The sequence below is a fragment of the Alosa sapidissima genome, chromosome 14 (assembly GCF_018492685.1).
Source record: "Alosa sapidissima isolate fAloSap1 chromosome 14, fAloSap1.pri, whole genome shotgun sequence".
Taxonomy (NCBI): Eukaryota; Metazoa; Chordata; class Actinopteri; order Clupeiformes; family Clupeidae; genus Alosa; species Alosa sapidissima.
Genome location: NC_055970.1, coordinates 8,638,224 through 8,649,370, shown reverse-complemented (window position 1 = coordinate 8,649,370; position 11,147 = coordinate 8,638,224). Strand labels below are relative to the sequence as shown.

The 11,147-nt window shown below is 44.2% G+C and overlaps 1 protein-coding gene across 1 annotated transcript in view; it reads left to right on the top strand.

Annotated features, from left to right (window-relative positions):
• The first annotated feature begins 146 nt into the window (after positions 1-146).
• Positions 147-11,147, top strand: part of fhod1 (formin homology 2 domain containing 1) — a 44,786-nt gene continuing 33,785 nt past the window's right edge. Inside the window, 3 exon segments of the mRNA XM_042061248.1 lie at positions 147-486; positions 1,508-1,614; positions 3,818-3,882. Of these exon segments, the coding sequence (XP_041917182.1) occupies positions 322-486; positions 1,508-1,614; positions 3,818-3,882 (337 nt within the window). The 5' untranslated portion in view covers positions 147-321.

The window sequence follows — 11,147 nt, the reverse complement described above, 5'->3', positions numbered from 1 at the left end:
AGATTGTCCTACAGCACATGGTTGAGAAATGTTTTTAGAAGAATTTGCTGTGTGTCAGCTTCAGGTCTGCTCTGTTGCTATTTCCATGAGTCACATTGCTTCATTTCCCTAGTTCATGACGTCATTCAGGAGAAGGCGCTCTTTAATGTGTCTGTCGCTCCTCGCGGTAGGCAGTTTCATTTTACCCCAGACAGGATCAGTGGTGTGTGTCAACTGGTTGTCACTCTTCTTTTTTAAATGGATGTGTAGCCTACATTGGATTTGATTTGGAGCAACTTCATAAGACCTACAAACTCCAAGCCTATTTGGGCACACAACGCCATGGCCACGATAACGTGTCGAGTTCAGTACCTGGAGGATACGGACCCATTTGTTTGCACAAACTTTCCTGAGCCACGAAGACCTCCGCCATACAATTTACATGAAAATATTTCTCTTAGCGAACAAATTACCGGAGTTCACAAGCTACTGGAGGCGCCACTGAAGGTAAAGTATAATTTCGTTTCTTTTTTATGCCATATAAGTGTTAAAAGCCGAAGCTTCTTAAGACTTAATAGCTTTTGTTCTGCAAGGTTCTGCCATCAAATACCGGGTCAATACCATCACTCAGTCGGCATTGTCAACCCCAGTTTGTCAGTCTTTCAACTTTGAACAATTTAGTCTCCGAAGCACAAGTCGTAGCCTAAGTTAAGCGATCAAATACCTGATACAATTTCCCTATAGATAGAGATGAAAATCAGTTCTAATACGATTTTTTGTTCGAAATTGCTTAAATCGAGGTTTCACATAGGCTGTCATACAGGTCAAGATTCGAATATGATGTCCACGCTGTGATGTGACTTAGGACCCCACTAACAAATCAGGTATGAGGAGCTCCTCTAGTAGGCTGCAACGGACAGTCTTGGAATTCGGTCTTTCTAAGTGTCTGTCAGGCACATCTTGTGAAGTAAGAATTGGAAACGGGACTCAGACTTATGATGTAACTAGATTCCTACAGTTAAAGCATGCTAAACCAATAATGTGAGAATTCCTCTGCATATTGTGCATTTGCATGTCAGGTATGCTCATACCGATGATGGATCCCACACAATGACCTACAGCAGGAATGCTAATCGCAGGGCAGGACTGAATGTAGCTCAAGGCTACATTCTCAAGGATAATTCTCAAGTTAATTCTCAAGGAAAGGGTGGGATCCGTAAACAGAAGATAAGCACTTGGAATTGGCTCCTCAATCACCCTCTTATTGTGGGTGCGTGTGTTGGACGTGGCATGACCAACGTGGTTGTGTTGCTTATTGGATATATAGGCCTGTATTCTGTCTCAACATCTTTTACTCTCACTTAAAATGATCATGTTTGTGCTTGTTTTGATTTAGTTCTTTCTCCTTGTGGTGCTGGTTTCCTGCCCTGCCCTTTGTATTGTCATGTATACCTATAAGAACCGGTTTTCACTTGTTTATCTGTCTGCGATCTGTGTGTAATGCATGTGTCTGTTCTTTATCTGGTAGTTGGAGGAGTGTGCCTTGCAGGTGGCTCCCAATGGAAACTACCTGGATCTGGAGTTATCCCTGGCAGAACAGCGGGATGACCTGGAACACTTTTTCGAGGAGATCGAGTAAGAGTTTTGTTTCGTCTCCCTCGTCTCATGACATGCATTTATTTCCTTTTCACTGTCGCCTCCTCTGTTCTCTCTTACCCATGTCCCCTCTACTGACTTTAGGTGGCTAAAATGATTGAGATCTCTGGTAAACTAGACAATAGGTGGAAAAACAAATTCGAAACAATAACACTCTGGAAAGAGTGAACATTCAGTAAACATAGATTGTCTTTATTATCGTTTAAACCGTAGAGAAGCTAGCTGGAGTGTCCTGAAGAGAGTAGTGTTCCTGGATGAGTAAAGGGGGAACCTTTAGCTTCTTCAACCTTTTGGTCGTCATAATCCGGTGAGTCAGTTGACCCCTCCCGGTGAAAAGGCCTCCCCCTCACCACCCTGTTAAGTCAAGTTGAAGTACTAGAGAGATGAAACTGATATCTCGCAACACTGACCTAACTCCCGCACGGCCCCCTCAACACTGCACAGAATGCTTAAATGTTGCTGGGGTGAAACAAAATGTTCTCATTTAGTCCTCGGTAGGAAGCAAGCAACAGTCATTACCCCAAACAGAAACAGCCTAGAATAAATAGAGGCAAGTTTAAAATTAGCCGTGGATTATGAAATTCCCCCTTCGGAGGAAGGCATTGTTTTCCTTTATATTTCCTATTAAGCTCAGCTGTCCTTTGTCGGGAAAGAAAGGAGTTCGCTGTTTAACAGCTCCTGTTGGGGTGCTGTTGAAACGCGCTGCCTGTTTATCATGGCGACATCTTAAACGGCGCATTGGACTTAAGCAGAAGTCCTGCTGACTGACTGGGCACCGGTTCTGCAGCGCTTGTCCAGCTGCAGTTATGAACCCATATCCATTACCACTGAATCATTTAAAGGCCCTTGCCTCGCAACAGGAAGCCGCTTCAACCAAACAGACATAACATCACATCTCCCACTCACAAGCCTGCCCTCAGGCATGCCTGCCAGCAACTACTGAATCACACGGTGTCACATCATCTGACTCTGACAACACATTGCCGAAGCAGTTGGTTTTTGAGACACCTCAGTGATTGTGTGTAAAAATCAAGTTTGAACATAGTCAAAAAGTTACAGCATTGTTCAATGATGTATTTCTTAGCAGATATATTGCATGTTGAATGCTTGGGTGGATGGATGTGCTCATTGAGATCAATGGGGGATTGTGTAAATATGTACATTTCCAGGTCAGCAGTCTTTTATCAGACTTGAATGACAATGAAATTATTTATGATTATGGAATGCTTTGTGCATGATTCAGATCTCTGTGAACGTCTTTGGGCCACTGTGAATTCCACGCCGTGACAAAGCCGCGTCCTGTTCTGCTCTTGTGAACGTTTTTAACCCTCCCCAGAGGACTTATTGTGTATATATCACTCACATAAACTATTGATATCACAGTCTACAGTCATGCTGCTGAGAAAGTGTAAAAGATGCAACCCAGCGGCCAAGCTGCAAAAATAAACAGGCAGACAGGAAAAAAGGACATCTCAATGATGTTGATGAACTTTTTTTATAGAGGGGGTGGTAGGAGGGGGATTAATAGTCCACAAAAGGAAGAAAGATCTCAGGGTTTAAGCGCTCTTAACTTTGTTTGCTTTGGATCAGTGCCGCTCTGTCAGAAAATGCAACACGTTACCCAAGAGGACCCCCATTTATAATGCTTTCCGCCATGACCACAGTGATCACTGGAAAGAAAACACATATTTTAATAGCAGCCCTGTAGTATGGGGATTAGTTAGGAGAGTATGGTCACAGCTGGAAGCCAGAGGCCTTGACTGAGGAGAGGGGAGCTCTGTATGCAGGAAATGCGTCACTCAGTGTCAGACATGGAAACATGGAGAGAAAGTGCTGATTGCACATCATCCATGCACATAGCCTATGTAGGAGTCACTCACTCCTCACTGTCTCCTATACGTTCATAAATACATACATGGACAAGAAGTGGTCCAGATTTAGGCCCTTTGCAGTCATAGTGCATAGTTTCCATACCACCAGTGTCAGACTTCACCATTACTTTCCGTAGTATAATCTCCAATGTCTAATCTTGTCTAGCCCTCCACATAAGCTCTTCTCTGCCTCCCTGTCGTTTCTTTGTAAAGAATATTAATGCCTCGCACCACCACACTGTGAAGACGTCTCTTTGTGTGAGAATATTATGCATTTGTGCTGAGTTCCCCTCTCTCTGTCCCTTTCACAGGAAAGGAAAAAAGCCCATCTTGATTCTGCGCACTCAGCTCTCTGTGAGAGTCCACTCCATACTAGGTAAGTGTACCCCCTTTTCCCCCCAGAACCATCTTCAACGCACAAAATGCTAAATGGTCAACTTCCATATTTTTCAGCATTCATTGGCTTCAGCATTCAAACCTATGTAACCTATGCTCCGCGATTCTAATCTCAGAATCTTTAGTCAGATTGAGTTTACTGCTCCTCATAAGTCTTCCACTCGCAGTCCATTCATTCTGTTTGCTCAAGAAAGCTCCAGTGTTTCATTCACAGATCTGGCTCTATAAATGGGAAGCTAAAATTATGGCTCAGACCAAACGGTCATCTATTTTAGCCAATCAACACATTGGTTCAGGAGCATGGAAGCGAGGGGTGTTATTTAATTGGCTGTTGAGCTCAAATGTTGACAACGTTTTGCCAGAATCGGGGACTGCATCTTTAAAAGTTGCAGGATGTAACCCCTCGGCCTCTCTCCCTCTCTTTCTCCTCTCTGCTGGGCTGAGGTCAGAGCATCCAAGTTTTGTGTCTTTCCACTCGAGCCACACTTTTTGCCAACTGGTTTGTGGATAGAGGAAAGTGGCTCACTTTTCCAGAAATGCTAAAATGATCCTTTATCCCTTCTGGGTTTTCCTTCATTTTCTACCTCATATTCAGATCTTTCCCCCCATGATCCCATTATTAATTCCATTTGTGGCACTAGTAGCATTTTGGCCTGCTTAGAACCCAAACAGTCTTTGTTTTATATGTGGATAGAAGGATTTCTATCCATCTATTCACATAAGTTATGCATGTGAATACGATGCCTTGTGGTGAAAACAAGGGCCATAGTGGCTTGTTTGATTGACTTCACTTTGTGCTGACTGCAAATGAAGTCTTGAGAGAGGAAGAGCAGGAAATTCAGGATCTTCTAAACGGCGACTAAGTTGGTGACATTAAGATTATGTACACAAGCTGACTGATAAACTGGACAGATAGCCAGACCTGCCGGATACAGAGGCATTTTTCTCTCTTTCCTCGTGGAGCTTTTAATTCTCCTTTGATTCAGCCCAAACAAGCCTTGGCATGCCGTGCATCAGCGCAGCGCACAGTACTGTACAAAACGTGTAGACTGAGGATGTTTTTTTCAGTTTATGGGCAGAACTATAATAAGCCCACAAAATGTTACTGATTATACTGAGTATTGCGTAACCCCCCCCCCCCCTGTCATGATGGAGTTCTTCATGTTGTTAGCCCAGATTGTGGTTCTGGGCCCAAATAAGGCCTGCAGCATCTCTCCAATGCCTGCTGCAGGGCTATAGCCTTCCCTGTTTTGGATATCCATAGTTGGGTTTTGTCATTTGTAATACATGCAGTATTTGAATTGCAAATGTGATGAGCAGGTAGGGAGAGGAAATGCGAAAGCCCAGAACAACTTCCCCCCTCAACAGCATTCTGCTATGTGGGCACAAGCCCCGGACAACTGTATTCTTTAACAATATGAAAGAAATGTGAGTCAGAATCATTTCTGTGTGTACTTGTTATTGTTCCTGCTCTGTCTCTCGGGCCTCCTAGAGCCAGTTGGCAAAGTGAGGTGTAAGAAACACTTACGTTTGTAGAATTGAGAGCCGTCCCAGTCAAGGTAATTATTATACAGTATACAACGGTATTTATTAACATTAACATTTAGAATATACATACATACTACATATTTAACAGAGTTATAACAAGAGGCCACCCCCCACCCCCCTTTTTTGTGTGTGTAATATACTTAGGTCAAGGATATTCAATTCAATTTCAATTTATTGTGCTTATAGAGCGCCAAAACATTACACATGTTTCATGGCTCTTTACAGAATGTAGACAATCAGAGAAAAAAAGAAAAGAAAGGAAGAAAAGAAAAGTAAAGAAAAGAAGGCCCATGGGTAATTCCCCTGTTGTGTTAGGGTTAGGGTGAATCCTCCAGGTGATGCATGTGTCTCTCCCTTGATGCGCATCACTGAATAGGCTGACACCAGACATAATTTCACTGCATTTCTTACTTCCAGTAACTATATGCATGTGACAATAAACTTCCTTGTATCCTTGAAAGAATAAAGCCTGTTTCCTGATTTACCATCATCCTGGCTAAGTCTCCAGATAACTACTAGAAATATTGCTATCAAATGTTCTCACAACAGCATTGTGTTATGATGCACGTGTAGTTAGCATGGTGAGTCAGCAGCAATGTAATGGATTGAATGGCATATTGAATGAATAGGCTTTTCTCTTGATCTGGGCTCTTTTTTGTTTTGTGGGGCGTCAATGGGAAGTGCCCATATCGTGTTCCATACGCTCTCTCTCTTCGTTCTTGTGTAATGACCTGTTGCTAATTTCTGTGGCAGCAGGTGTTGGGAGAGCGCTACATGAGAAAGTGATTGTACTGTATGCAAGGCTAAGAAACCGAAGTGAAATGGGAAAATAGATTGATGGCTCAACAGGATAGACGGGTTTCCTCCCTCACTCACTCACTCACTCACTGTCCTTTTTTTTAGGTCACAGACCTTTTCTAGTCTTGGCATGGTAACAATGTTATTCTTTGGCTTAGTGGGGCCATGTGAAGCCTTCCAGAGAGAGCTACCTGCCCTGCATTCTTTTGTAGTGTTCTGAATAGCTAGACTCATTCACTAGACATCTAGTGTGCAGTCAGTGATCTTGTCTACATTTTTACGATAAAGGCTCTCGTATGGCATGGAGGGATACAATTCCTACACTTAAACTGATCTTCATAACTGACTACTATAAACTGACCTTCATGACTGACTATCCCATGTGGTTATGTGATATTTTTAGTTTAGTTAGCCCTGGAAACTGTTGTGCATGTACATGGTGTAAGCCACTCATGTCATAATAACCACTAATTACCTCTCTGTGTTTTATGTGGAGCCTTCCTGAAATGAGTCACATATCTACGTTTCCTATGCTGGCTTCCCTTAAAGTGTTTTCCTCCTAAGTGGAGCGGAGTGGAGCGGAGTGGAGCGGAGTGGAGTGGAGTGAGGTGTTTTCCAGTCACGCCCCTCTATTGTAGGCCCCAGCAACAGAACAAGCTGCTCTCTGTTCGCCGGTCTTGCATCAACTTCTGTCAGAAAACATCACTTCATCACTTATTGACCTTTGTTTTTTTGTGTTTTTTTTTTTTTTTGTCACTGGGTTTGATTAGTTCATTTACTCTCTGAGGTATATGTGTCCGAAACAGTGGGTCTTTCCTAAGTGCATCCGTCCTGGAAAAGAATAGAGTGATCACAAGGGCCTCGGTGCAAGGAAATACTCATTTTAAACACTTGGCAGGACCTCAAAGCAGAATGGAGAATGCACCATTTACTGAGTTTAGGGGGATTAAAGCATAGACTGCTGTTGAAGATTGACATTCATTATGCGACTTTGTAGTCTAGTGCAGACCACTTCACTTTGACAGCAGTGTAGAGATTGCAGTTGGTGTTTTTTTTTTTTTCTTTCTTTTTTTCTTAGCAGTCTATTGCTGGTGTAGACTGTGATTACTTTTTTTTTCATTTGCTATTTGCTCTTTTTTCAGAATTTGTAGTCTAAAACCCCTTCCCCTCATCATATTGACTTAGGTATTATGAGTCTTTCTTTGCCACCTATGCTGACAAAATGCATCAGTTTGGTCAGCTTTATCTATTAATCCTGCTGCACAGGTGATGTTTTCATTCGGCCCTCTGTGCTGTGCCCTGTTTTCTGGGCCATCGTTCATTTTCTTTGAAGAGTCTCCATTGTGTACCTAAAAGAGATCTTAACCTGTTTGTGTGGAGCTTCACCCCTGGCAAGGGAGTATGATGTTTTTCATCTTTCCTCTGTGTCTCTGACATCTGCCGATTGTAGTGTGTGCAGGATGCAGTCACAGGGGGTGTGTTGCTAACCTGTCTGAGTAAGAGTGTCTTTCCCGTTTCTCTCTTTTAGCCTTATCTCTCTTTTTTTTTTGCAGTGCTTCTCTGCCCTAAGAGGCCATCCTGTTTTTACACACAGGGACTCATTGTGTGCGAAGCCTAAAGAGGAAAGGTTCTTACGAATAGCCTACAATTTCAGCAAGCTGAGGCCTTTATGAAGTGTTTGAGTATAGAATCATGTCCTGAGTTGACTCACAGTCTGTTCAGACATGAGCCTGTTTCTCCTTTTTTTTTTTCTTGGTGTTTTCCCCCTTTTGTGGTGCAGAACCGCTTGGGACCTGGCAATGAGTTGGCCATGGTGCCAGGAGTCAGTGAGCTGTTTGGACTTGTCTCCCCCTTCCACTCGCAAGTAGTAGCTGCCACATCATCTCGGTGCCTTCCAGTAAAAAAACTCACAGCTGTGAAACAGTCAAGAGAAAAAAAATATTTAATGGCTTAATGGCACTGTTATAGAGGATAGTGTAATTATTATACAAACTGCTTATACTGCCCTAAGTGCTAGTCTGTTATATGTGTGTGTTTGTGTGCTTGTGAGTGTGTGCGTGCGTATTTGTGTGTGTGTGTGAGTGTGGTTGGGGTAATCTGGTTTTGAAGTAAAGTTATCGGTTCTTTTGTGTTCTGTGGAGCTGGATGATTCCTGTCATATTGAATGAATGGAATTCTGTTGCTTTCTTATCGGACTCTAGTAATGACTCATATATATTTGATGTAGATATCGTTATTTTACCTTTCTCTTTTCAGTCTTATAAGCACCCAGTCCAAATATTTATTTGTCTAAATATTTGTAATGCCTGTGACAATAGCAGTGCTGAATGTTTTCCCTGTAGACACACCATTAAAATGATGCATTGTCATGTATACACACCAATAGGAAATGCTTAGCCCCTATCTGGGTCTTCTTGCCAGGGCAAAGTCTTCTGTTTCCCCCCCCCCTCTGGTTTCATGCTCATGCTAGCATATTAGCTTAGCTGTGCAAGAAAAAAGGTCATAAATCAGACAGTTTTCTTCCCTTGCTCCATTTAAATGCAGCCTTCCAGGTCAAAGTAAGCTGTGTCGCTGTGATTGTGAACATTGCACATTGGCCTTGTTTTTTCTCACCTACAGCTGTATCAGATGGTGCCAAGGTACAGCCAACATGCATACCTTTCACTCCAGTGCTACCCCCATCCATAAACTTTACCCTGCTGTCATTCTCCCTATTCCTCTGTCTTCTCTCTCCCCTTCCCATGTTTACACCCAGAAATCCTTCCACTGGCGTCAGCTGTAGTGTGTTTTCTGGCTGACTTGTACACCCTCACTGTTCAGCTCCACAAAAACATGGAAATCGAATTGCAATTGAATTGCTGTTTCGTTCTTTTCCCCCCTTCGTGGCCTGAGCAGTGCGAGCGCTTGGACGGTCCGTGCTAAAAGCAACCAGGTTGAAAAGCCTCCGCAGCAGCAGCAGGGCCCTGTGAGGCTGCCCACTCTGGGGCCAGATCTCTGGGTCATACCGCCCTCCTCTGTCCTGAGGGCGGCCGTTGGCAGCCACTGGTCCTTGGGGACAGGGGTGGTTAGCAGAACCCGACGCTTCCTATTGGCGGATATTTATAATTTGTACTTCCCGTCGTGGAGCTCTGAGAAGGGGTACACGCAGTGCCTGTATGCAAACACTGACTTTTGGTGTTCTCTTTGTCTCTCTCTCTCTCTCTCTCTCTCTCTCTCTCTCTCTCTCTCTCTCTGATGTTTTTCATGTGTATCCTCTGCATAAACGTCTTCTCATACCTCTTCTCTCCAGAGAGGGGAAGATGATCTCTGGAGACACATTGGAGGGCACTGACTCCTCTGCCTTCTCTGTTCAATGACTCACTCTCATCATATGTTGTTTGCCTCTTATGGGCATTGCAGAGACCCTCGTCCTGCCAGGGCGGCTTAGTCTTTAATACATCTTTCCATGATGCCAGTGCCGTGTCCCAGGCATCTATTTCCCTCGTGTTCCCCCAAGGTTGCCCATGCTTTGGCATGTTATTGTTGGCTTTTGGGATTAGCCCTTACCCCCCCTCTCCCCTCCCCTCCCACAGGTCTTTAAACTGTTATGTCTCTGGTGCTGGCCTCCGCGTGTAACTCTGTGTGTGGACGTGGGCCAAGTTCCACAGCCCCTCGGCAAATGCTATCTAAAGACGCGTGGTCAGTGCCGAAACATTTGGCGTCTCGGTGATAGACGCTGCTCCACCGGGCTGTGGTGGCACCTGCCTGCTCTTAGCCGCCACTCACTTGCTGCCCCAGCGCCCTGCTGATGTGTCAGCTGCTGCCGTTGCCCTCGGTGACATGCGTCAACAAACACACTCGGGAGGTTCCGCTCCTCACAGCATGAGTCATCCCACCCTGGTTGTCCCCTGCCCTCCACCCCTTAGCCTCGTGGAAGTGGCCACACAGATATGGCAGGCGTTTAGGATTGTTGCTGTGGCCTTGAACGCTTTTGACTGCTTGACTCAGGAATGGAAGGTTGTCCTTAGTGCAGTACTGATGAGAGGCTGTTGACCCTCGGAAACACTGTTAAAGCCTTCTAGGGCTAAAACCTTGTTTACATTTGTGCTACGGAATGATCATTAATTAATTTGTCATTAATTAATTAATTAATGTGTAATAGAAATTGGCAAATTATGAACGAATGCAATTTCTTTAAAGAATCCTAATAGATGTTCTCATAAATACCTGTAATGTATGTATCTAATTTTCCTCATGAATTTTCTACAGGTATAGAGAATGTTTTCCTCTCCTCAAAAGTAGCTCTTACATAAGTTCAAGTTTGAGCACACGTTCACTGATCTGCATCGTTTTGCAGTGGGACCACACTGGGAGGTTGCTTGGGAGGTAGTTGCCAAAAGCCTTGACACCACATTAGCCTCTTGGCTTATTGACAGTCAGGTGTGACCTGCGCGCTGTTTGCTTTTCTCTCTCTCTCTCTTTCTCTCTCTCTCTCTCTCTCTCTCTCTCTCTCTCTCTCTCTCTCTCTCTCTCTCTCTCTCTCCCTCCCTCCCTCCCTCTCTCCTTCTGCCAGACTCCCTGCCCCGTGTGTGTAGTTATTGAGCTGGTCTGAAATAATAACCAAGGCCCAAGTGCTTATCTCAAATTAAAGTGCTGGCTCTGCTGACAGCATAGTTCTCCAGTGTAGTACTCATTGGCTCAGAGGCCAGGAGGTGTACGAGTGCAAAAACAGACATTCTCCTCACCACCCTGCTCCCCACTGTATGCTTCAGCAACACTCAAAAAGTCTCAAATGCCATGAAATGGTACATGCTTGCGTGTGCGAGCGCGCACAATGCACGTGTGCTTGTGCCTGTTAAACACACACCTGGCTTGAGTTTGAAAGCTCTTGAGAAGCCAGTCGTGTGGTGGTATTGTATG